The 27,834-nt window shown below is 38.8% G+C and overlaps 1 protein-coding gene across 2 annotated transcripts in view; it reads right to left on the reverse strand.

Moving 5' to 3' along the window:
- The window catches only part of ARHGAP18 (Rho GTPase activating protein 18), a 159,414-nt gene that overhangs the window by 16,403 nt on the left and 115,177 nt on the right, over nucleotides 1–27,834 (reverse strand). For both annotated transcript variants that reach the window (XM_016204991.2, XM_016204990.2), the window contains exons 5-12: nucleotides 27,541–27,713; nucleotides 19,569–19,734; nucleotides 17,516–17,607; nucleotides 13,041–13,118; nucleotides 10,117–10,276; nucleotides 7,962–8,044; nucleotides 2,699–2,905; nucleotides 1,842–1,982 (exon numbers count right to left, since the gene is read on the reverse strand). In XM_016204991.2, the coding sequence (XP_016060477.1) occupies nucleotides 1,842–1,982; nucleotides 2,699–2,905; nucleotides 7,962–8,044; nucleotides 10,117–10,276; nucleotides 13,041–13,118; nucleotides 17,516–17,607; nucleotides 19,569–19,734; nucleotides 27,541–27,713 (1,100 nt within the window). The remainder of the gene's footprint in view (nucleotides 1–1,841; nucleotides 1,983–2,698; nucleotides 2,906–7,961; nucleotides 8,045–10,116; nucleotides 10,277–13,040; nucleotides 13,119–17,515; nucleotides 17,608–19,568; nucleotides 19,735–27,540; nucleotides 27,714–27,834) is intronic.

Raw genomic sequence — 27,834 nt, forward strand, 5'->3', positions numbered from 1 at the left:
TATTTATTCTCCCTAATAAAATAATAGTAATGGAAATTGATTAAAGTTTTTCAACCAAAACGACAGGCCAAACGAACCTCCCCTGTGGGCCGTGATCACATGCAGGCCACCACTCTTCCAGGACGCTTGCTTTGCTGGCAAGACCTCTCTTCGGTTTGCTGCCTAAATAAAACCTGCGCGTTTTTGACATCTCAGGTCTCCTCCCCAGCGAGGCCTCCCTGGTGGCCACTTCCAGTTCTGAAGCCTAGTATTCCCCGTTCAGCTCCCGCCACGCTCCCCTCGCCCCCTGAGCTCAACCCCCCAGCTCCCGGTGGGTGAGCGCCAGCCCCATCTCCCTTTGAATACCTCACAGGAACTGAGGGCTGGGAACCAAGGAGGCATTTAGTGGCATTTTGTTAAAAGAATTGCTCACAGCTAATACATGATAAAACAGAGATTTAAATCCAGGTTTAAATCCCAAGCCTTAAAATGACAATACAGCTTCTAACTAGTACAGAGCTAATTCTCCGGCCCAGCTCACGCCTAATTAACCCAAAGTGAAAACTAAAGAAATCCAAGTAAAGGCTGTTTTCCTGTAAATGACAACATTATTTACATGTTACTAAAAAAAGTAACTTTTAATTTTTATTTAAAAATTTATTATTAAAAAGGTATAGCACAAATTTTGTTTCCTTAGATATACACTGGGCTTCAGAATATTATCACATACGTGCCTTTCAAAGGAAACAAGGCTGTAAAAACACCTAGTAGGAAGTTAATAGGAAAAGCAGGGCTGCAAAACAAGAAGATACTCACATATTTATAATGATTTTAGAAGAAATAAACATTCTCAGTTAAACAAAAACGATTATCTCATAAAATCCTTTCTAACCTGTGATTTCAAGTGCTTTCTCAAAAAATAAGATCACTATTTATAATTTCCCTTTACTAAATTTTGTTTTTAAAGATACTTAAAAATTAACCAAAAACCTTTAATGACAAGGAAATTTTATTTTGTAACAGTGAGATCAATCAATAAAGGATAATTTTTTTTCCCCAGTTACTGGATCCTTAAGTAGGCCAAAGCAGAAACGTCAAAGGCTGATCACGGCATTTCCACATCAGCCCACAAGATGGCAGCATGTAACCGAATAACCTCAACGGTGATGGGGGGGCGGGGTGTCTTCACCGCAAACAGAACAATAGAAACCCTTTCATTTCTTGTTAAGGTTTCAAGTTAGAGCTTGGAGAACTCACTCCATAAATGCGTTTTCAGGTATATTTCAATCTTTTAAACTCAGTTTTTAGTGTATTCTTACAGCAGTTTTGTAAATATTTCTTTTTAAAAATATTTTCATTTTCTCCACTCTAAATTTCTCCAAATTCTTATGATCCAATTAAGCACCCTCAAGTGCTCGCTGAAGTCCAGGAAGTATCTCAGGCACAACACCAACACTGGCCTATCTGTCTGTGTGGGTTAGTTATCTCCCCCCATCTGACAGAGGAGAACATTGAAAAGATCTTGACTCCCTGGACGTGACACATGCCCTGGGCAGCGGAGGCTCCGGGGGTCCTTTGTTGCACTGTGTGGGCGGGTGTGCGCTCAGGCTCTCTGGTCTTACCTCCCTTTCTTACCAACTGACGGCCCGCGTGCTGAATGCCCAACACCTGAGCACTTCAAGATGCGCATTACTAGTTGCGGGGGTGCACTTAGCACTGCGGATGCCTTCAACTTACGAGCAGGCCCAGCACCTAGCGAGTGCGGAGAACGTCCCACCACAGAGACGGGGGAACGCTGCTGTGTGTGACATTAAAAACAATACTGAAAGCCGTACAAATACGTATCTTCAAGGTTCTCTTACATCGTTTGTAATCCTGTCTTGCTTTTCGTATTTTTCTCGGTCATAAGCCATTTTCTTCAGCAATTTCTTAACCGTTTTTTTATCTTTTTTAAGATTTTCAGTGTTTTGCTTCCTCACTTGGTTGACGAGAAACTTGGGAATCTGTGGAGAAATGAAATTAAGTTTGGGGAGAAAAAAAGCAGGGGCACCATTTTAAAACATGGAAATAATTACATTTATTTCTCCAATTTGTCTATTTGATGAGACTATGCCATCTCACGCGTTGCCTTCATTAAATCCGCGAAGCCAAATGCATGGAATTATTTATTCATGCACCATGTGCACAGGGCATCACATGATGCAATTCACCACCTACTGCGTAAGGTTCCAAAGAGGCTGGGAGAGGTTCAAGGACACAGTGGCCGTCACCTACGCCTGGTGTGTGGAGACTGGAGGCAGCCTGAGGTGCTGGCATTAGGGGCTACCACCTCGGCGGTTGGTCCCTTTAGTGGGCGCCTTTCTACAGCCTCGCCTCTAGCTAACGTAGAGGCCCCATCTAATGGCCAGCTAGCCTCTCCTGTCAAATGAGAAGGAAAAACTCACAAATACACAAGAGCTGACAGGTACCTAGCACTGATCCAGGAGCAATCGGTCCTCAAAAGTTACCTTAGCAAAATAAAATATTTTAGAAGTGACAGCACTGAAATAATAAAATAATGTTGGCATTTTAAAAATTGAGGTTCAATAGATGAATATTAATTTTTTTTAATCGCATTTGCAATCACCTCTATTGGTTACCTTTTTATAGAGAATGTACAATAAAAAGACTTCAGAATCCTGCTATCACTCATTAACAGAGCTTAAAAATATATACTTACTGTCCACAGAAGTTTTTGATACTTAATCAATAAGTGCATGGTATTAGCTGTCCCAGCTGCCATTGCAAACTCTTGCTGTTCGCTGGACTTCACACCCATCGGGTGACACATGAAGAGGTTCGGGGCCATGACCATTGCCACATTCATGACTGTCATCTTATTTTTCTCTTTATTGTCTATTACTCTTTGGAGAAATTCAAGCAGGGCCTAAAACAGAAATGGCTCTTTGAGGTTTGTGTTGTATGTGAAGATGAGACATTAAAACATAGCATACGGCATTTTTATTTAGTTAAAAAAATAAGTTGTGCATAACCACAGCCACATCCAGCAGGCCGTGGCATCAAAGCTTCTCCGTGTGGTGAATGCGCCCCGAGGTGGTGCTTTGTGTCCATTCAGGACTGTGGCACCTGGGAATAGGGCAGAGAGGACACGGGTCTCAACTAGGCGGTGGGGACAGAATGGAGACACGTCAGATCAATAGCCTACTGGAGCCACGGAGCCCTGGAGAGCAGTTTAAAATATCCTATACATACCCACTCGTTTCCAGAAGTGTGGGCTTTTATCCCAGGAATTAAAACAACAACAAAACCCCGATTCCCTTAAAAAGGCTCATTTAACCTGTTTCATTTGCTTTAAGGTACTCAATAGCCAGCTGACATGAAATCTAAAACAAATGAGATCATGATGGGAGAACAGGGAACGAAGAGAGACAAAGAAAAGAGTCTTAAGAATGAATGAATAGCTCTGCCGGGCGTGGCTCAGCGGCTGAGCGTCGACCTAGGATCCAGGCGATCGGGGTTCGATTCCCGGTCAGGGCACATGCCTGGGTTGCGGGCTCAATATATGACTCTCTCATCATTGATGTTTCTATCTCTCTCCCTCCCTCTTCTTTCCTCTCTCTGAAATCAATAAAGATATATTAAAAACAAAAAAAAAATGAATGAATAAAGAAACACTTTTAATCAGAATGGGCTAATTTACTCTCAGTTTGATGCCACCCACTTCCCGCCTTTATTGCCAACATCTAGGTGTCCTCTGAGCCTATGCTGCCCAAAAGCCACAGGCAGACGACCCTCCTCCTGACAGGGCTTAAAGCTTTAAATTCTTCTTTTGCCTTCTTTCTCGAATTATTTTGGTCCACAGCAATAACAATAACTGCACAGGTATTCAGTGTCCTCTGTGGGTGAGCTTGTTTTAAGTGTATGTGAGAGCTCGTCTCACTTAATCCTTACTGGAGAAAGATGCTGCAGTTATCCCCATTCTACAGATGAGAAAACAAAGTCTAAGAGAATGTAAGTAACTTACCATAGAGCTAGCAGGTGGTGGGGGAGCAATTTAATGGCAGATGTATTTGGCTTTTGTTTCTGAATTCTTAACTACTAAAAGAAATCACATTTTCTTATTTAGCTTAAAATCTCTATCTGAAAAAGATGAAACAAGCTTATACCAAAATGGAAAAGGGGGAGGCAGGTATTTCTCTCTCACAGCATTTCAGGGGGAAATCTCCTAACAGGTTGATCTCAAATCAAATTTAGCTGCTATATCGATCTCAAAAATTTGAAACAAACTAAAGGCATAGCCTTAGTATCTAACAATGAGATTTATGTATCTAATTTCCGGTACAGTGCTCAGAAAGTTAAATTGTAATCCAGGCATAAGGTTTTATAGAAACAATACCTTCTCAAATGAGGACAAAAGATTAATTGGTGAGGTTTGGAAAATATATTTAATTTTGTTCCATAGAGCAGAATAATTATTCAGGGATCAGTGTATCTCTTTCTTTATGAGCATAAATTATAAAGATTAGGTAATGAACCATTTTAATTGTGGTGTGCATATGCAATAAGGTTATTCAAAATATTACTCTCAGAATATCAGAATGCATGTATGTGTAGATACAAAATTAATAAAGTGTTAGCCTAGCCCTTGCTGAAAGAACTTCATCTTCAGATGTACTTTTTCTTCATCTGAACTCTAAGAACTGCCCTTTAAAAAAGTATCTATTACCAGTCTGCTATTTTATGAGTATCACTGGACCCACTCTCTGCAAACCCAGTTTAAATTCCAGCACAGTTACTTACTAGCTATGTGGGACTTCAGTGTAACCTTTTGATATCTCTGCTCTATAATCTTCTCATTGGTAAAGTGGGAATACTAACCTCCTAGCCTGCCAGGACTAAGTAAGGCAGTGTGTGTTAAGAAACTTCCTCAGAAAATTGAGATTGGAGCTACCATATGACCCAGCAATCCTCTTCTAAATATCTACCCCCCCAAGATTTAAAACACTTATTTGTAAAGATATGTGCACCCCTATGCTCATTGCACCATTATTCACAGTGGCCAAGACAAGGAAAGAACCTAGGTGTCCTTCGATGGATGACTGGATAAAGAAGATGTGGCACATATATTCAGTGGAATACTACTCAGCCATAAAAAATGATGAAATATTGCCATTTGCAAAAACATGGATGGATCGTGAGAGTATTATTCCAAGTGAAATAAGTCAGACAGGAAAAAAAGAACCATGTGATTTTGCTCACATGTTGGATATAAAACAAAAAGCAACAAATAAACAAAACGAACTCATAGATACAGGCAACAGAATGGTGGTTACAGAGAAGAAGGAGAGTGAGGGGAGAATGAAGAGGGTAAGGGGGCCAAATGCATGGTGATGGAAGGAGACTGGACATCGGTCGTGAGCACACAATAGAGTACACAGATATTGTACTATAAAGTTGTACTCCTGACATTCATATAATGTTATTAACTAATGTCACCCCAATACACTTAATTTTTTTAATTATAAAAATAAATAAATGCTAATAATTATATTTATATGGATCCTTCACTGATATCTTAACATCAATCTCTGTTATTCTTCCAAGTAAAAAAAAGCTATGATTATTTATTCAAATGCACAACAATCCAATCAAATGCACACAAAAAATCCTCATCAAGCCACTTGCCCAAAGACATATGTAGCTTTATGCTTCAACAAGGACATGGCTTTTAACACAGTGTCTCCTAACCCTTAAATACGCTGTAGAAATGGTCTGCACAAATCACACACATGATCCTGTCCCTCCAAATGCAGCTGAAGGAGTGGCAGGAAGACTGGAAAAACGGTGGATGTTTGCATTAAGCTTCGTGAAATTACCTTGGGATGGAGTTTCCCTCGTCTTTTATGGAACTAAATTTAAATGGTTGATTCTCTTGTACAAGTGGTATACTTGTTTCAATGTTTCTATTATTAAAATTCTTGTCTGAAACCTTCATCAGAGCTCGCTAATTAAGCTATGGAAGCTTATGTAAACTGGTAAAATTACTTGTTTGCATTTTCCAACTTTTTACCTTCCAAAAATATTTCCAACCTTACTTACAAAATCGTGCTCTTTGTAACTTCATACACAAAAATTAAAACTACTCAAAAAAATTAAATATACTTTTAAACAGAATTTTTAAAATAATGTGCCTCAGATTTTGAAGGCCAAGTACAAAAATGAATTCTAGACCAGCCTTGCCCATAGGGACCATATTGGAACAAGTGTTTCCTCCCACAGCTGTTTGAACTCATTTGAACGCGGGCATATTTTAAGCCAATCATTTTATCTCTCACCTTATATTGGTTACTCACAGGCCCACACACAAAGTCAAACACCCTATGTGTATAAGAAAAGGCTGGATTAAGTCACTCTTTCCGGTAGCTGAGAAGCCCTGTATTACGGGCACAGCTGGCAAGCAGAGAACAGACTGGAAGCCAGTCCCCACTCTGTCCTGGGCCAGCTGTCCCTGTTTCAGCCACCACCACACACCCTTACACGGCCGCCCTGGTCACACAATATTTGAATGTAACCCTGTCTGGAGTTGGCCTCTGCCTCCAAAACCAAACCAAGCCTGATGCTCTCAGTGATTCATCTGACAATCATTTGAGCCACATATTTTTCGAGTAACTTAGTCACGGGAATGACTCTTTGGAAGTTGTCCTGAAGCAAAGTAGTGTTTCCACACCAGTAATCCTCATGAACTTCTCTAATCCAGACAAGACGAGTGTTAACACTCATTCCATGGGCACAAAAGAACTACCCCTCACCTATTTTCAGTTGGAGTCTTAATGAGATACAGGGAAAAATTCCCAAGATTCACCAACTCGTGGTTTTGTTTTCTCGACATGACATTTCTTGGCATGATATTTCATCTTAAACAGAAAGAAATCTAGGGGGTAAAAAGGCAAGGGTTCCACCCTTACCTGTATAAAAATTATCTTTTTAAGGCAATGGCAAAACTTAAGGTAAATATTCTTTCTAAATTATACTTTTATTTTATTTACTTATTTATTTGAGAGAGAGAAACATCCATGTGAGAGAGAAACATGGATCAGCTGCCTCCTCCTCCCCCAACATGTATGTACCCTGGCCATGGATCAAACCCAAAATCTGGGCATGTGCCCTGACCAGGAATCGAACTGGCCACATTACAGTTCATGGGATGGCACTCAACCAATTGAGCCACACCGGCAAAGATTCTAAATTATACTTTTAAAGTTTTTCTCTTTTATAAAAGTTTATAATTAAACCCTTTGCAACTACCCTATGAACTCTTGTCATTAAGGAAAATGAATCAATGTGGAGCAATCTACTGATTATTATAAAAGACTCTGACAACACATATAATAAATGGAATTAAATCATATAACATTAGACCAAAACACTTTAAAATCACGAAATAAATCAGCATCTCAGGGTAAGCTCTTAAGAGAAATAACTAGAATTTGTTTGAGTTCATCTATATTTTGGCTAACCTAACATTTAAAAATCATCATTAGGACTTAGTCTAAACTCCAAACAAATGTAACATCTTTAGGCAACAGCGGGCTATATGTGACAACTCTTGGTATTTTCTTTTTAGACATTCATTTTTCACCTTATGAATACACGCTCATTAAATAAAGTTTGGAAAATGCAGAAAAACAGAAAGAAGAAGAAAAACCAAAACCACCCGTGTTCCCATTAACAAATGGGCCTCAAGCATCTGTTTTGGTAGGAGAAACATCGCAGCAAAAATTAAAACACAAAACACCTAGCAACACCATGAACATGGCTAACCTAGTAAATAAAACGAATAAAGAGTTGGACTTTCACCATGTGTCCTTAAAAACAGCTCTTTTCTTTACAGATGACCACTAATATTTCCACGACAATGCCATATTGTTTTGCCACAAATAATCGCTCTGGGGGGACATTTGAGGTGAACGAGCCCAGCTGACCTTCAGTGTGTCTCGATTAGCATCCGGCAGGACCAGGATCAGGAGATTCAGAGCCTGTAGTTGTTGCTTCTTGGTTGGAAGGTCTGTGGACAGATGAAATAAATCTGAACTCTTTTCTTTACTAAACATTATCTGTACTTTCTTTTTTCATTTTGTAAGAAAAAAGTTATTTGGCATAAACAGCACTGTGAAATGGAAGCCAGCCTTGGCGGGAGTGTCGTGGGAGGCAGGGGAGGCCTCGGAGCTTCCTCTCCTCGGGACGCTCGCTCCCAACTGCAGCCGCTCGACGAGCGGCCTGTGTTTGCTGACACAGCCATGCTTTGAAAATAATTTCAACTTCTGCGTGGTAATTATTCCCCCAAAAAAAGACATACAAGGCCGGACCCTGCAAGACAGGGTGTCAGGGTGAATCTGTAACAGTCAAGTTTGTTCCTTCGGATGGCGCGTGAAAAGGTTACATGGTAGGAGCCCCTCGGTTCCAACAGGAACGTGTAGCACAGAGCCTGGGGCACAGCCGGGGTTCAATAAACGTTTGTGGAATGAATTGGAAAACCAACCAGCAATGCAAGAGTCGAACAGATACGTTGTCATCATTGATACAGATCACTTTTGGTAGCGCGTAGCCCATTGAAGGAACACTTGTGGATATTTGGAGTCATTCTGGCATTTGTTTTTCAGGGATAGATTTGGTCCTTTAATTCACACCCAACGAATGTGTGTAAAAGAGCACAACTTAACCGTTAAAAAATATGTTTTAAGCAGAAGACGACTTTAGTCATGTCTGCCCTGGAAATTCTAAAGAAATGTTCTGCTATGACGCATGCGAATCATCTCAATATTGCGTGCTTTAAGGATAGCCTGGAACACAACGGAACATTATTCAGCCATTAAAAAGAATGACATCTTGTATCTTGTGACAACAGGATGGCCCTTGAGGGCAGTAAGCTAAGTGAAACAAGTAGACACTTAAAGACAAATACCATACGATTTCTCTTATATGTGGACTCTATTTTAAAAAAACAAAAACGAGCTCATAGATACAGAGAACAGATTGGTGGTATTTTGCTGGGGCAGGGAGAAATGAGCAAAGGGGGTCCAAAGGTACAAACTTCCAGTTAAAACATAAATAAGTCATGAGGGAATAATACACAGCACGGTGACTATTGTTAATAATACCACGCTGCATATTTGGAAGTTACTAAGAGAAAAGATCTTAGAAGTTCTCATCATAAGAAAAAAATGTCCATAACTATGTATGGTGACAAATACTAATTACTTACTGTGGTGATCATTTCACAATATAGACAAATATCGAATCATGACATTGTACACCTAAAACTAATATGATATTGCACGTCAATTATACCTCAATACATTTTTAAAAAAGAAGAGCCTGGAAGAGTCGCGACAGACGCTGCAGCTCCCCCCAATCGTTCACTGCGCCCGCTTTTACTCTCAAACATGTCCCCATTCGGAAGTGAAACATGTCACCACAACGTGGCACTTCCCGTTTCTGTGGGCCTCTCAGGACTGTAAGGGATACCGACGCCAGTATATAAATCTCGTAAGATCTCCACGTTCACGAGAGAGGAACCGGGAACTATCTGAGGCACTACCTCGGAGCTCGCCCAAGGCTGCGCAATGTCAAGACCTGAGAATGTCCAGCACAAGGCAGTCACGCGACGGGTGGCGCATGTCCGCACGGCAATTTCAAAACGTTAATTTTTCAGACAATCATCGCAGACTCTGCCACATCTCCTCGTGCTCTCATGATGTAACTGTTAATCCACAGCTTCCCCGGTAAGTGTTGTTTTTAACACTTGGCGAGAAAAATGTATCGGAGAAATCACATGACTCATTCTATTCTAGGAGAAACGTGAAGTCTCCAGGTTTTAACATGGGAATATATTGTACTGCTTAAAGGGCATGCAATTCATCTGTACCCAAAGAGAGCATTCTGTTTTCTGTCTGCTGAGAGATGTGTATTTACAAAGGAAAGGGAAAAGGAACGTGTGGCATTTGGGCGCCCGCTGACATCAGTGAGCCGATGTGTCTAACCAAACATCTCTGGTCACATTCCTTACGATGCAAAATGTCATTAAGACAGGTAATACGGACGGTGGCGGCAGAGGGGCTTCGGGGGGCCGGCGCTTACTCTGCACGGCCTGGAAGGCCTTGAGGTACTCCACGCTGAGCAGCGGCTGGGGCAGCTCGCGGACGAACAGCTTCAGCAGGCTCGCGGCATCGTGCTGCTTGACACTTTCCCAGTTAAAAGTCCCTTCGTAGAACTTTGCTTCCAGTTCTTGGCAAAGGTTCTGAAAGGCAGAAGGAAAGGGGGTGGGGGGTGGTGCCAGGAAGGGCATCTTCTCTTCCTGCTGAGCGTGATACGCTTCCCACTTCATAAGCGATTCTACTCCTTAAAAAAGACATCTGAAAGTGCTCAAGGCCAAGATCCGTCGCTCGGAGAGCACTCCTCCCCTGCCCGCAGGGTGCTTTACCAAACGCGAAGTGCACCTCAGGCCAAGAAAGGCAGAAACTTTACATGTTTCCCTGGACACAAATCAGACCGTACGCAGTAAAAGTTTAATGAAAAGATCAGTTAATATAGCCTTCACATTAGGCTTTATTTAGGTAGTATAATTTTTTCATTAAATTAACAAAAAAATTAAAAAAACAGTCTATGTTTTAAATTATTTAGAAGTACATTTCATAACAAAATCATAATCCATCTCTGGGCCTAAAGCAGAAGCTACCTCTGATTAGTCACCTCTGGGAAATGGAAAACCAAATTCTATAGCTAATGGGGCATGAAAATACATCAATACACCTGTCTGCAATGCAGCGGCCTTAAGTGACAGAGCTACCCTGCTGCCAGCTGCAGAGAATGGTTTGATACGTGTGGAATGAGAAAAACCTAGCTCGTTTACCTCAAGGACTCTACAAATTTTGCCAAAGTATTAGTAATAAATCAATTTAGTTTTCACAATTACTATTTTTCTCTATGCTTTTCCACTGTGGCGTAAATCCTATTATGTTAGAAATCCTTCCAAGTCCCTGCCACTTTCTTCTATTACTTGAAACCGTCCTCCCAATGTCCTTTGCTCTTTCTATAAGGTGAGTTTATCACACTTGCTCTTCCCAGCCCAACTCCCTTCTCTACCCCAGTTATTTCTGTATTTGGTGAAATACACAAAGGTAAACCTAGACATGGGGAGGTGGGGGAATGAGAGGCAGGGATGAAAGAAGGGAAGAGGGAGGGGGAGAGGGAAACAGGGACAGAGAAGGGTAGGAAAAATCTGTGGGGCAGGGGAAAGACAACCAAAATTTTTACATATTATCTTTATTTATAATGGACCAGCTGCTGCACAGTTTGTATGTGACAACAGGCTGGGTTGAAGGCTACAGCCAGCTGAATCCACTTAATTGACCTGCTTAGAAACTACATTTAGTTGAATTCATTCCTCTGCCAGCAATCCGGTCAAAATATAAAAGGCACATTACATTCGCTATCGGGCAGTAAGGTAAACGTGTTTATGACTTGCGAGTTGGCCATTCCATTCTGCTAATGAATGCCGTGAACAGAGAACTGAGAAGCAGTATTCTTGCTGATAAGGGTGATATGAAGTCCCAGTACTTGTTTCTGAGTCATTCTCTGTACGAGACTGTACTTCTCTGCAGAACTTATCTCAGAATCACACACCATGTCCATGATTTTGACTGGCGGTGAAATTGCTGTAGGTGTTCGCAAACGAACAGAGACAATGGCAACTTATCAAACTTACAAGAGCACCAGAGCAGTTTCAGGACCTCTGTGCACCAGACACCAGACCCAGGGGATGTGGGCTGAATGAAATTTGTGAGCAGGGAATATCAGGTTACTGGAATCCGATTAAACTGAGATCACGATGCAGTAAGAGCCAAGTAGGCCGAAACTAGCCTCCTAAATTGAGGAAGCTTATAAAAATAAGCAGGTGATGGGAATGTGGAAGGTATGAATACTAATTCCACTCCTGACAGCACCACAGCCCCAATCACCGGCGAGGAGGGTGCGCACCCACCAGGAGTCACTTCGTCCTGACCCAGCTCTAAAGATTTCATATGGGTTCGGTCTTAAGGAAAACCTCTTTCCTCTATCCTCACTTTCTCTTGGACTTGCCATTTCAGGAAGACAATACATTGGAGTGGGCAGTGACTTGTACTATCTCAGCGTAGAGCTACAGCTGAATTTGGAAGATAAGGTAAAGGAGATTGTTCCTAGACGAATTTTCCAGACAGGGCTACAATTCCGAGTATGAGGGCCCCGTAAAGTGTAAATCCCCTGAGAGGCATACAAACCATGCATCGCCTGTGGGGCAGGTGCACCTCATCGGATGTTTCTTCCCCAGGTCAGGAGTTGGGTGACGGAGGGAAGGCAGGAGGATACATAGCATCCGAGGGTAGAAGGAAGGAAAAGCCATCTTGAGAGAAAAGAAGGCAGGGGAGGGAGAAAGGGGGGCTCCAACTGGGACCTCTGGGAATGACCTCTTTCACAAGCCAGTGAGACGGAACTGTGACAGTCAGGAAAGTGATTGAGACAGAGTCTCATTTTGGCAGCCCACTGAGACTAATCGTGCCAAGTGTCCTATTCTGCTCTCCTGATGGAGTTTATCATCCTGCCTTTGAGGAAAAAAAAACTCAACTGCTATTATTCATACTGACTACATCGACCTCCAGCCCCCAATTAATATTTTGAATCCATGTGTTCTCTCCTTGCTGGAAGGATGAAACCACTCTTGTCTTTTGCCTTTTGACTTCTGTACCTATGTAACGTTTGCACAGTAGCGAGATTATTTGCCTCTTTATCATAGCATTATTATTATAGGTAATATGGTCATTCTGGAAAAAAACACACATCAAAACTTACACAAGTCAGAAAAGACTACAGAAAAATTAAATATAAACTGACTGCCAAGGTTTTATTGCTATATTTAATCTGCTTTACTAACTATGGGAAGAAGGGGTGGGAAGGCAAGTTAACTTTTAAAATGCCAAAGTATAATTAAACAATAAAGTTTAACGTTGAGAGAGCCAAGAGATTACCTTGATTCTAATGGCAGCTCCAGGTATTCTTAAGAGGCCTTCCGTTTCCAAACCTCCCTCTTCAATCCGAGAAATCAGCTGTGTATAAAGAGAAGAACATTCTGATTTTGGTAGTCATAACAGGTACAACTCCGAATTTAACATCTGTTTCATATACAAACAAATGAAACTGATTACAAGGGCACGTAAACTGGATTTCACCAAGTTTTGAGTGCAATTGCACTACCACTATGCTTTAACCAGCAAGTCCCAAAACTTCAGTTATAATTTAGAATTTACAGAAAGTTGGATCTTATACTCCTTTGTAACAGAGTATATAATTTCACACAACAGCTGTGGAACTCCAAAGAGAAACTGAAAATGTTCATTGTTTACAAGCAACTAAAACCATCCATTTCTTCCGCTTTTCCTGAAAAGTACATTCCGCAATCAAATAAATCTTATGAAATTCTAGTATTTGCACATTTACATCTCCTTTTTAGCCTGTTCAAAGAAAGAATTATCTATGATATGAAGACAAAAAAAGAAAAAACCTGTTTGCAAATATTCATTTTAAGTCTTTAAGCTTTTGGTGGTAAACATAAATAAAAAACAGTTCTTGTCTAGGGCTTCTAAATCATACCTGATGCCCTATTAATGCATGTAGATCTCTCTACCTCCAGAACCCTATTAAAATTACAAAGGTGGGTGTGTGTTTTTGTGTGTGTGTTGTTGTTTTGTGTGTGTCTGTGTGTGTGGTTTTTTAAAATAAGGCAGAAACCCACAAGAATAAGGCATACATAGACGTTGCAACGACATACATTGGAAGCTAGAAGATGATAAAGGAACGGTTAGTTTCTTGGCAGAGTGATCCTCCAACTGGAATGTGCAATCCCTGAGCAGTACACGTACGCTTTATAGGGGGCACTCTGCTATTTTAAGGAAATCAATTTCCTTGTCCCTCAGTTTCAATATCAGGCATTTACTAGCATCATACAGGCTTTCCTTCCTGCCACTCACCCGCCTTGCACAATAGCCTTCCCCTGCTTTATAAAAGGCAAACATACCCGTCACTACCCCTAATCCTACAACAATTCTCTCTGCACACCCCAAGGCATAAAATCTTCCCGAGTGCTGAAAGAATGTAAAATTGGAATGAGTGTTTTTTCTCAGGGAAATCTCCTTTAATGATTAACCAAGGCTCTATGCACTACATGCCGCTTCCTGTTTTCCCCCTGGTTATAAAGGTGTCTTCGGAGCAAAGCATGGCATCATAAACGAAGTCTTTTGACCTTTGTCTAGATGGGCTAAAATCAGATATATCGTATAGTGCAAGACACTGGACGAGGTGGCAGTTTTTCTTTAATGACCTCACCTCTTCTATCCCTGGATTATGGCAAAAGACAAACAGATCCTGAGGCAGTCAGGTAAGAATAAAGCGAAGAGTAGTCTCAAAGTTCTCCCCAGGACTTATTATTAGCTGAAGAGAGATGCATCTTTAACAGATCAGTCAGTGCAGTGCATGATTGTTTGAAATTCAACTGTAATATTTTCCAAGACCATATTTTTCAAATTACACTGGATAACAGCCCACATCAAAATAATCTACATAATTATTTTACATTAGATGGGCATTATTCAATAAAGTATCTAAACCCAAACTTATCAAATAATACCATGGAAAAGTTATTCGATGTACGAGCAATTTTTGCTTCATTTAATCTTACAAAATGTTTAAAATGTTCTATTAACAAAAGATAAAATTATATGCTAGCTGCTGGAGCAAATTAGTTTTTAGCAGCATAACCCTTTTCCTTTCATTAAAATACAAAGGAAAAATTGACTATAATTTCTAAACAACTGAAATGAGAGTAATTTTTGAATTTTTATATTTGAGTCTTTTTTTTAATTCTCTAAAGATGAATACTAGCACTTAATTGAGGGATGTGTATACATTGTCTAAAGGAATGTCACATGTTTTCTCATATTTTTCAACTTGAAAATAACATATTTTTAGCTCTCCCATTATATTGCATTATTAAAACATAATAATACTTTACAGGTTTCCTTTCATTTCCAAGACTTAAAATAGACATGAAAAATAACTATATTGATTTATATATTTTAATCATGCTGCTTTTAGTAATTTATCTTTCAGGATACATTCTGTCATTTACCAGCAATTTTCATAGCATTTCCCAAAATACATACTACATACTTATATGAATTTTAAAAATGAATTGAAAAATGAAGGCAAATTTTTGACACAGAGTATATTTGGTTTGGCTGATTGGTTTGACAGTGAGAAAAGAATTTGCTAATTAGGCAGAATTTTTTCCATAGACAAAAATTAAGAATATTTCTATTTCTCCAAATCTTTATGAAAATAGGGTTTAAACAATGTGCCTCTGAAGGAAAAAAAGACATATAGAGCTCACAGATAAGTTTTGTTAAAGCCCCTTTGGGGTATATTTCTCAATAATTGAGAAAATATAATCCTCTAAAGTCTACTAATGAATCTTTTTGTAAATTGGTGGTTTCCAATTCTTTCCTTTCTACAAAATTGAGGGAATACCTAATTGAGTTTTTAGCTGATAAATCAAAAAACATTTTTCATGATAAATCACTGTGATTTTTTTGTTTATAATTCAGCGAGGATGCAAACAGATCAGTGTTTATCTAAATGGTAAGCTCTTTATATGTCCTTTTATTTTTTTTTAAATGAACCAAAATACATTAGGGCTATTATCCAATAACTTCAAATTGGTGGGCAGGCAGAGTCTCCAGAAGAAACCACAAATGTAAAATAACCAAGTAAATACATGAGAAAACAATTTCAAGAGAAAATGACAAGGAACTGGAGGCGATCCTGACCCTGGTCAGGAGGTATCGCTGAAAATTTGTGCAGGCCAAACCTTACCCTTCACTGGTACGCTGGTGAATCTGATGTGCTAACTTGGCTACTGTGCCCAGTTGTTTGGTCAAGTACTGGTCTAGATGCTCCCATGAGGTATTTTTCACATATAATTAACATTTAAGCCAGTAGACTTTGAGTAAAGCAGATTACTCTCCATGACGTGGATGGGCCTCATGTAGTCACTTGAAGGTCACAAGAGCAAAGACTGAGGTTCCCCAAAGAAAAAGCATTTCTGCCTCAAGACTGCAACACAGAAACCCTGCCTCAGTTTTCAACTGGCAGACTTTGGACACAAGACTGCAACATCAACTCTTGCCCAAGTTTCCAGGCTGCTGGCCTGCTCTACATATTTCAGAATTGCCAGCCCACACACTCTCATAAGCCAATTCTTTAAAATAAATCTCTTTCTCTCACATATATATATATATATATATATTTATCCTATTGGTTCTCTTTCTCTGGAGAAGCCTAATATACTTAGAAGGGGTGGTGCTGAGATCCTTGCTGTGTATAGTCATCTGTGTACAGTAACTGGCACATTTTATTGACATTAAAAGAATATGAATAGATGACCTCTATCTGTTAGCATCTCTCTGTTATTCACAGGCAGTGTTGACAACTATTCACACAGACACAGGTCCTACCTGCAGTGGCCGACAGAGGCTGATGAGTATGATTAATTGTCTAATGTTCGTCAGGAAGAGCACTGAGAAATAGGTTTGAATATAACAGAGAAGATGCGGAGTAAAGAAATCAGAGATTAGTAAGTAAGACAGGTAAGCGACCAGCTTGGAAGAGCAGAAGAATTAGTGCCAAGCAGACTGAGCTTTAGTACTGATGAGTCTATGGAGCCAATCAGTAGTGAAAGTTCCCACTGCCACTCCTGCGAGAACTTCCAGAAACTGGGATATGCCTGGGGTGTTGCTAAGAATCCACAGCTTGGGTTGTCCATAACTGATTTGACCTGCCTCCCTCATTGCGCATTCCTCAGCTTTTATCACATGTAATCTGTGTTTCTGAACAATGATGGCTCAGAGATTAGACTGAAATTCCTGTATTGCCATAGATAATCCCCTTATGAATAATTGAGTGCTGACTACACAAGTGACTTGACAGTTTAGCAATCATTTTCTAATTCTACTTTATGGTTTCTCTGCCTAGTTTGGAAGTAGACATTGGTAAATTAAATTGGACACCCTCACTGTAAACAAGAAAGCTTGGGAAATATATACAGGCATGAAATATTCATGAGGATTCAGATCCCTAGAAATTTATAAGCAGTTTCCATTTCTATGTATTATAGAATTGAAATCTCAATTATACAAAGCCAGCTAATATAAGACAGGAAAATGATGCCAGGTAATCACAGTTACAGTAATAACACAAAAAGCATCACCATGAAATAAAAATTATGAGCCCTTGAAACAAATCTGTTTCCTGAATAGAAAATCAAAGTACAAAATAAAAGAGCATATCAATTGGAAAACTATATTATAATAGTATGGAAGCAAAAATAAAAATAAAAACACCATTAGTTCAAGTATGTTCTCTCCATGCTGACTCATTCAGGCCTACTTACTTTTTGAAATATCAAGGGTATTCGAGTTCCTGGTACTTTCCTCTGATCTTGCTCTAACAATACTGTCAATGGAACACAAAAAAGGCCAGAATCTGCAATAAAAATAAAATAAAATTTCTTCACTTCCATCAATCCATAAAAAATGAATGCAAAATGTTAAGGCATACGATTTCTAATATTGTCATTCAATCAGACAACTATTTATTGAGCACCTACTAAGTAAATGACACTGTGTAGTCATTAAGCATATACATCCCAATTGAAAAATCCTGGCCTAGCAAGGAAAGACAACTAAGCAAATGATTGCAAATATCTCCCTCTAATAACTAGTATAAATTACTGCATAAGAGAAGTAAGAGTACTATGGGAGTAGATAAATATGCAAAAATTTACCAAATGTAGTCAAATTAAAAGTTTTGGCTTAAAGCAAATATTACTCATCTCTTTCATACTAAATTGACATTTAACATTCTACAATACAGCAAAATATAAACACTCGCCTTTAAGAAATCAGCCAACATTATAATCTTGTTCTGCAAAGGTTTTCCTTTAGAAAATATAGTAGATACTTAGAATTCTTGAACTTAAATTTGTAATTTTATATATTTGGGAATAACTCCAAAAGGAATGACAGGTAATAATTTCTAATTTTTCTAAATTAAAATCATATGCCTTAAGTCTGGTATGAGTATAGCTTTTACCCAGTGCCTCCTACTCCGCCCCCATCACTGAGTGAACAGCTAGCACAGAAGTGTAACACATCATCAGGGGACATATAAATCACTTGTGAACATGACCAGTGGGATTATCTTTGAAGTATGAGCACAGACATTGCAAATAGGGACACTCAGTAGAGTTGCCATTCAAGAGAATGCCAGTGATCTAGTAAATAACTTTCAGTTTAAAAATTAAGAAAAGATGTAATCTTCAGGAATGTTCAGTCTAGTTTATAAGATAAATAGCTTAGATAATAAGACACTTAAAAAGATGGGAAGAAAAAAAAAATCTATTCATAGTGATACTCTTAATAAGAATGACAAAAAAGCATCTGAAGTCTTCATTATCCACAATAGACTCGTGGAAAACCAGAAGCATCATTTAACTCAGAAATTCGCCATCCCAAGCTTTAAGCTAAAATACTCAAAGGAACTGAGCACAGAATGAGGTCTAGGGCCCAGCATGGAAGAGGGCCTGAAGGGAAGGCACACTTCGGTTCTACAGAGAAATTGCCTCTAAAACTTAAATCAGGTGAATACTTGTCTTTGCTAATGTTACCATGGCAACTCAATAATCCTCATTCTTGGTTTCTCCTTAGGAGATACTGTTAAGGTAAAACAAGAGGTGTGAATTTCCTACACAGTAAAGCTTTGTCAACTGAGAATTTTCAGATTTCCAGACCAATACAGTCTTGGAAAAACAAAAATCAAGAAGCTGTCTGTTCTTTATTATATTATAAAAAATATAGTAAGTTTATAAAATGGGTAAAGCTACATACAAAAGAAAAACTACACATATCCATGATGAATACAATTTAGCAGTATTATGTGCCACAATGGCATTATTTTCTTAAGGGAGTAAAGAGTGTGTTTGCAAAACATTTAGAAGTAGGATGTTAATGAACAGAAGGACTACTAACTATCCTATGTATTTCCCTCAAATAAATAAGCAAAAGTAATTGATCAGGATCAATCATCTCGAAGTCATTTTTCAAGATCTTATTTTGGAAATAAATAAGTAATAAATGCATTATTTTTAATATATAGTTTTAAAGGAGAGAGCATCTGAGTTAGGAATCCTTGATTCAGAATTTCCAATTTCCTTCTATGGTGATTAAATATTTGAGTATGCCTTTATTTTCTACAGTGCAGGAGACAATGCATTTTTATCAAGGTACAAAATTTTTGAAGGCAATGTTTTAGAATCTAAACTTTAGATGTATTGTAATGATGGCTTGTTTTGTAGATGTTTTGCCCCTGAAGAATACGGTTGAATAGTGAAGCTCATCCTTGCTACTTTAGAAGTAAATCTGTCTGTTTTTTTCATTCCAAATTACCTCTTGTTTTGATTTTCACAGCTTTTTGTTGTTTCAGTTCAACACCCAGTACATCATAGAGGGCAGTCAGTTCAATCAGGGCTAAATAGCAAATTTTCTTCATGTCCTGGGGCGCTAGGTCACCAATCCTGGTGGTGCCCGTTTTGTCTTTTGGCAATCTGAAACTCTAAAATAAATACCATTAATATAGCAAAGGTGTACAGTATCCAACCTTTTCTTAATGAAAGATAAAACTGCAAGTATAGAACAGTGGCAATAAAAGATATAGCACAATTTCTCCAGTCAGAATAAAGAGTGATACTGTCCCAGTGATGCTCCCCAAGCCGGGGGGGGGGGGGGGGGGGGGGCAGTGTCTGAAGTCTGACGCACAACGAACCAGACCATGTACTGGGAATATTCATACGAGTGGCTAAGAGGGGAAAGAGGCAGAAAACCCAAAGGAGAAAAAGAGCTCCAGTTAGCTGACCGTCAAGAAGCAGGGAAGGTGAGCAATCCAGCAGCCAAGAGGAGAAAGACGACGGAGGGGAAGCGAAAGAGAAAAAGGGACATCTGTAATATTTTAAACAAAAATAAACACACACAGAAAAAAATAAAAAATAAATAAAAATAAATTTTTTAAAAAAGAGAGAGAAGCAGAAAGAGGAATGGGAGCCATGAGTGTGCGCTTACAATGTGCCATGCACCCTTTACCTAAATTATTATTAACTGTGAAACATAACACAATGTAATGTAACATAACATAACGTAATGTAACGTAACGTAACATAACATAGCAATATTGTCATTAAAACCCAAATACAGTAGGTAAAAGAGGGCTGTATAGCGTGGGGGGAAGAGAAGAGAGGAGGGGAAACTTAAGAGCATGTACTTTACAGCCAGAGGCCTACCAGTCGCCTGCTCCTGGCTACGCTGTGTGTGACTTCTGGCAATTGCTCAACCATTCTTTCTGTAACACGGGAGGAGGGGGTGGAGGAGATGGAGACGGGCCCTAAGTAGCAGCTCTCCAAGCTCAATCCCAGGAACCTTGGGGGAAGCCAATACCCATTCAAGGAGTCTAGGAGGTCGAGGCTATTTTAATAATTAATATGGAGACGTTATTTGTCTTTTCACTCATTCTCCCATGATTTCCAGAAGACAACACATATGCTATTACAACAGACAATGCAGAACTAGATATGAGAATCAAGTTGCTAAAATATAGAACCATGTCACATTTCTCAATAGTTCTTGTTTTATAAATCTGAAATGTGGCTATTATTCATAAAAACAGTTAACTGTTATATTGCGTTTTAAATGGAATAATAAAATCTTTTCTAAATTTCTCAACTTTAACTTCTAATACGGTAAATACCCATAGGTACAACTGACATAAATAAAAGTCCCCCCCTTCCATTTTTTTAATTGTTTATTTATCAAGAGAACTATTCCTTTGTTTACATATTCAGGTCTCATCTTTCAACACAGGGCAGTGATAAACTTCCATAGAACTCAATCCAAAGGAATTCTTCACATTTCAAAATCACTCTGAACCACCCTTGTTCATCGTCTCAACGTCTTTCATGGAGCCCTAATTTCTGTAGAAATCTTCCTGTCTCTTCTTTCTCGGTCCAGTCACAGCAAACTTAGAGAGCTGAGAGCCCCGGGGAGACAGCCAACCCTCTGCCAATATGAATCTGGAGATGCCTGGCCAAAGGCCACACATCCCAGAGGCCTTCAAAGCGCCAGAAGCCACAGTAGCTATTCTCAACCATCGTCCTCCCTGACTGATAAAACATGGAACCTCAGCTTTCTGAGGTCCTCAATAATTTTTAAGAGCCTAAAGGGGTTATGGGACCAAAATGAATGAGAGCCACAGCCCTAGAGCACTTCCTGAAGCCCACTACTTTTGGTAATTGAGCAGCTAATTCTTTCAAGCAAACTCAACTCCAAGAAAAAACCTTTAAATTCATTATAGGAGAAAGAGGCTATTTCTTAACTTTTTGTAATACAATTGTTTTTCCTATGAGAACATTCAATGAAGCAGCAATAGACATGATTGAACATGCATCCTAGGTGAATCTCCAGCATAAGGGGAAACGGCCTCCACGGTGCAGTGCAAAGGGGCTGAGCCAGACTACAGGTGGCAACCTTGTCCCCACCACTTACTAGCTATGTGACCTTTGGCAAATTACGTCACCTCTGTGTCTCAGCCACTTCTTCTATAAAATGGAAGTATTAACAGAAGAACGTGCCTTATGAGTTTGTGGTGGGGATCAAACGGCAAATAGTAAGCTCTCAAAAAGTATTATTACTACATTTTTTCCCACAGAACTTTTTCAATAATTTCAAGATTTCATGGTTATCCCTTTCTACTAAATATTACTGCCGGGTTAAAAAAAAAAAAAAATGATAAGGCTACCACTCATATTTGATAAATTATTTCTCATTCTAGTCTGCAAAAGTTCCCATACGATAAGAATTATTGCAGCATACTCTAAGGAGGGAAACTCAGGCTCAGTAAAGAGACTTAAATAGTAGCCAGTGATGTAATAACGATGTAAATTCAGATCTAAATCCTAAGTTCAGTAATTGCTCTGTTCTGCTCCACTTTTCCATCCACCACAGCATGCAGGAAGGAATCTAGGTTGATGGTGTTGATAGAGGACTGTGAGGCCCTCAAGGAGAGGAGTCGTGTCTTAATCAGCTCTGTAACCTCAGGCCTGGACACTGCAGGCGCTGGGTCCCAGTCTACTCCATGAACGAAGATACACTCCCTACAGGGAGAAAGCGCAGAATCAAACTCTGGGGGGGCAGGAGCCCTGGCTCGATGCTCCCCTCATTTCCTGTGATTTGTACTGAGCTTCACCTTTAAAATCTCACAAAACTCTTCAGGTTTTCCTCATGCTTGGCCCCAGACTTCTGCTAATTGCTTTGTTTCTGAAGGGCTAAACCCCATCCTATTTAACAACCACTTATTAAAGAAAAATAAGTCCTAACAGTTTCATTAAAATCAGTTGCTTTTGTTCTAATAAGCCAAACACGTGTAATATAATTATTCAAAGCATTACCCGAGGTAAATGTTTAAAGAAACCTGAAGTATTATTAGTTCAAACATTTGATTTACCTAGCAATACATGTCACGAGCTTTATTTATTTATTTCCTTAACATTGTGCTTAATGAAAGGACTTAGTTTCTTTATCCCAATGTTTAATTCATAGCTGCGGCTTGAAATATTTATGAAGTTTCCTGTTGTTCTGTTTAGTTAATAGACTGGATGGTTCAGTCGGTTGGCAGTGCAATTTCAGCAAAGGAAAGCTCTTTACCTTTTGAAAAATGCGTTTAAAGAAAAGAGTGAAATACAATGTTTTGAAAAATATAAGGTCTTTGGTTCTCATGTGTTATCATAAATTAATCAGATAGCTTTTGGGGACTGCACCTCTCTTGTAGGCCTTGCAATACGAGAGGTTCCCGAGGCACTTCATTAGTTATGATGGAGTTGACTCTCTCGCTCATCACGTCACTTGAACTTCAACTTGGAAAGCGAGGGGATCTACTCTCGCTTGGTTGATTTCCACAAGATGACTTTTTTGTACCCTCTGCTAGGAGATTCATTTCTTACCCATGATTTTTTTCATGTGTAAAATGTGATTTTATTACAGTATTTCATTCATTGTCATTTCCAGAGAATGAATACTTTTCTAGATAATGAAGTTTAAGGAATCATTCAGATCTGCAGTTTAAAAAATATATATTTTCTTATTTTTTTTTAATGGAGAGCAATAGCCATAATTTAACCGTTTCTTAAAAATTCAGGATCATGACCTTAAACATCAATTTTTATATCGTGCACAAGTTTGTCAGTTTCCTCCCTGAGTCCAGCACCACCATTTCTTCCACTGTCCTTCAACTTCCTCCAGAGCTGTTCCGTTCTCCAGCAAACTCCCAACGTGGGCCTCCATGTCTACTTTTTGGCCTTCGGTATGTACAGAGTTGTGCTGCCAGGCAATCAAAGTTGTTATAAAATGTGAATTTACTTGAATTAAGCATAATTCAATAGGAATCCAAAGGACACTGATCACTAAGAACCTAAGACCTAAAATACAGGCCTGCATCTTGAATACGGACTTTACCATGGCTATCTCAAAGAACACTTCAAAGCTGTGTGATCTTAAAAATTCCTAAATAAGCCCTTAATGTTTTTAGTCTCCAAGACAGAATGAAGGAGTGATATTAAATTTCTATTTTATATGACAGACCCAGTAAACCAGAATCTTTTTATTAAACATCCCAAGCTATCCTACAGGTTGTCTGTAGCTCTAATAAAATGACACAAAGTGATCCTCCTACTATTTCCAGTACCCAGTTGGCATCATACATGTTGTTATAATATTACTGACTATATTTCCTGTGCTGTACTTTACATCCCCATGACTGTTCTATAACTACCACTTTATACTTCTTAATTCCTTCACCTTTTTACCCAGTACCCAAGCCCCCCTCCCCTCTGGCAAACATCAGTCTGTTCTCTGTATCTGTGCATCTGTTTCAATTTTGTTTGCTTGTTTACTCTGTTCTTTAGGTTCCACATACAAGTGAAATCATATGGTATTTGTTTTTCTCTGACTGACTTATTTCACTTAGCATAATACCCTCTAGGTTCATCCATGCTGTTGCAAATGGAAACTGTAATTGGAAAATTAAATATCTAAATAGACATGTATTTTTAAAGAAAGGACACAAACTCACACTTAAATTGCATGCATATATACCTTTAGGGCACATTAAATGGAGTCAACATGGTCTTCCAGGAAAGACTCTGGCTTCAAAAGCTTAGTCACTGAAGCCAAGCCTTAGCATGCCATGTAATCTCTCTAACCCATTTCCTGGTATGAAAAATAGGAATCAGATATCTACCTCATAGAGATCATTTGACAAATAAATAACTACAGAACATACCTTCTGGGGTATAGTTAAATAAAACAATTAGTAGTAGCTAAATTTTCAAACTAAAGCACATTAAAGGTTATAAAGCCTGATCTCCAAATTTCAGAGGAGAAATTTGAAGCCACGGTGACATCGCAAAGAATTAATGCAGACTGTTTGATGCTGTAAGAAAAAGGAAGTGAATAGAGAATGAGGGCAGCAGGGAACCATGTATTCCATAAAGCAGAGGAGCATGGAGCAGGAACGGAATTTAAGGTTTTACCGGCTTCCACACCTGCCTCAGAGTGGTGAATGTAACTATTCACTTCATCAACCGTGCTAAGGACTTGTGGAAAGTTTACATGCCCGTGCCTTCTAGAAGACATGTGGACAGATGAATGGTAGAGAGGAACAGATGCATACATGCATAAATAAAAACAGATCGACTGGCAATAATTATCAAAAGCAGGACATTTAATAATGTCAAAGATGATTTTACATATTTTATCTAATGTAAGTTGAGTCAGGAAAGACTTTGAACAGTAAAATCAAATACTGAGCTAGACCCCAAAGAATCAGCTGAGGCTTCCTTGGTGAGCATGGAAGAGCAGAGGGGTAGAAATGGGAGGGTCATTTTAAGCTTAGGCACCACGTAAATAAAATCAAGAAGGTCTGGGAGCACGGATTAGCTTATTGAGTGGAGAATAAAGTGAGAGAGGAAGTTTTTGAGTCTATCAAGAGGAGATTAATTTACTTTGTCCCATTGTCTGAATCAACAACTTAAAAGTCAACAATGTGTTCATTTTGTTTAATTAGACTCTACTATCTCACTTTAAACCTTTCCCATCTGTTGAGATGAAGACTGTCACTTTTAAGAGATATCTTTGCTAAGAACAGGCTGGGAGTGTGGTTAGATCACCTCTTTAGGCCAAATGATGCATACTCCTCTACTTTCCCCACCAGGCATAAAAAGTCTTAAAGGCAAATTCTTAAAAAGATGTGGTAAAGCCTGGAAACAACCATTAGGAAACTGGTTGAATAAATTATAGTTGTAATACATTCTCATGATGGAGTACAACGTATCTATAAAAAGGAATAAGAAATATGTCTCTGTGCTATTGTGGAGCAGTTTCCACAACCAGGCATTTTGTGTCTCTTGATACAGTCACACTTGAAATAGTTTCCACACACACAAGAATGAACCTGAATATGGTAAATCTGGAGTCAGCCAATTACCAGAAAACAGAAGAATGTGGGAATAAAATTAGTCCGAGGGGGAAATTCTCTGTGATTTAATAACTAGGTTTCTTTAACAAATAAATCTCAAGGGAGAAAGAAAGGGTGGAAAGAAAGAATAGAGAATAAGAGGGAATGTAATGAGGGAAAGTGAGAGACTGAGAGACGGAGAGAGAGAAGGGAAGGAGAGATTTATAAAGTCTTAAGAGACATATCAACCAATTGCAATGCATAAGCCTTATTTGAATCCTGATTCAAACAAACTGTAAAAAAAAAAAAAAATCATAAAATCCATGATACAATTTGAAATCTGAACAGACTGAATATTTGAAATTAAAAGTTGTTAGCATTTTTTCAGATACAATAATGGGAGTACGGATATGTGTTTCTAAAAACCAATCTTTAACTTTTAGAAATACATGCTGCAATATTAATAGATAACAAAATGTAATTCAGACATGTATTTCAAAATAATATAAATAAGGGAACTGGTTTGGGGATGGATAGATCAGGACTAGCCCTGGGTTAATAAATGCTAGGGCTGGGTGATGAGTATTTTGGGGTTCATTACACTATTCTTTTCAATGTTTGTGGGTGTGAAATTCCACAAAATAAATGCTTTTAGAAAAATAAGACATTCAGTAGCAACGTGAACACTCAGTACATACAGCTTGGTTTTGAAATACAATCTATTACTAACAGTAATCAGGGCTCTTTGAAGAAACAGACTCTCTCAAGTCTAAGAGCAGAGTACGGGGTAGGCCTGGAACGTCGTGTATTAGAACACAAAGCCATAAACGAAAGATAAGGGCGGGTTAGGATGACATGGAAACCAGCTCAAAGGGCTCCTGTTGGTCAAATCTGGGTAAATTTGGACAGAAAAAGAAAAATAATGATTTATAAAACACTGAATAAAAAAGGAAGCCTTCAGTTCATAGTGACATTCAGTAACAAAAAGAGGAGAGAGAGAAAAAACAATTATTATGGCAGATTGCCAGCCAATCAATGTAGAAGAAATAGCAGAATTAGAAAATCACTATTTCTCAAATACCAGTTTCATTATTGTTTCAGGCAAGGATGACAGATGCCTGGTGAAACCTCTGGGGGCGAGCTTAGTACTGACAAATAAGGTATTCACCCAGTCTCAAGGGTCATAAATGAATACTAATGCACGCAGGAAAAGGTATCTTTGAACACCTCCTTAACAAAGTGGTCAAACTTCCACCACCAATAAAGGAACCATCTGATATCATGCCCTTCTTCTGGTGATGCAATAGGAAGCAGAAATATCATCTATGCAGAAGTTTAGCCAAAAAGGTTTAACCGGAATCTAGTCATAAAGAAACAGACAAAATCAGAAATCTGATTTGAACTCTTCAAAAATATTAAACGAAAAGCAGGGGACCTGATCTAGATTCAAAAAAACAAACAAAAAGATTACATCAAATGCAATATATAACCTTTGTCTAAATCCAGTTTGGGGCGGGGAAGGGAGAAGCTATAAAGGAAAATGTGACAATTAGGGAAATTTGAAGACGAACGTATATAAATATAATTTTGTTTCATTGTACAATTTCTTAAGTGTTAAAATTGTGTTTTATTAAGCTAAAAAAAGTTAGTGTATATCTGACAGCACAACATATACACAGGTAGATGTAGAAAGAGAGAAAGCAAAGGTCGTAAAATGTTAACTGCCGACCGGATCTACATGAAGGCCCTTTGGGTGCTTACTAGACTATTCTTTCAACTTTTCTATGGGTTTGATATTTTCAAAATAAAAAGCTGATTAAAAACAAGCTCTCTTTAGTGACATCTGAATAGTGTACTACATACAGGTGACAGGGCATTGTTGCTCTTCTGGGTCCCATCCCTGGAGCTCTCTTTCTGATTGACGGCTTGCTCCGCAAATGACACCTCCAAGTTGATGTCTGTTTCAGAGGCAGGTGCCTCCTCAGGCACCAGCGGCATCAGCTCCTTTTCACCAACAACTAGGCTAGATGCCTGGTCTGGGGGAAAAACAAAAGGCCCAATTCACATGTTTTCTTTCTTTTCTTTCTTTCTTTTTTTTTACTTCTAATACATTAACTATGTAAAAACCTTTGGGAAAAGTACTATTTACTATAGGCA

The sequence above is a fragment of the Miniopterus natalensis genome, chromosome 5 (assembly GCF_054644295.1).
Source record: "Miniopterus natalensis isolate mMinNat1 chromosome 5, mMinNat1.hap1, whole genome shotgun sequence".
NCBI classification, from domain to species: Eukaryota; Metazoa; Chordata; class Mammalia; order Chiroptera; family Miniopteridae; genus Miniopterus; species Miniopterus natalensis.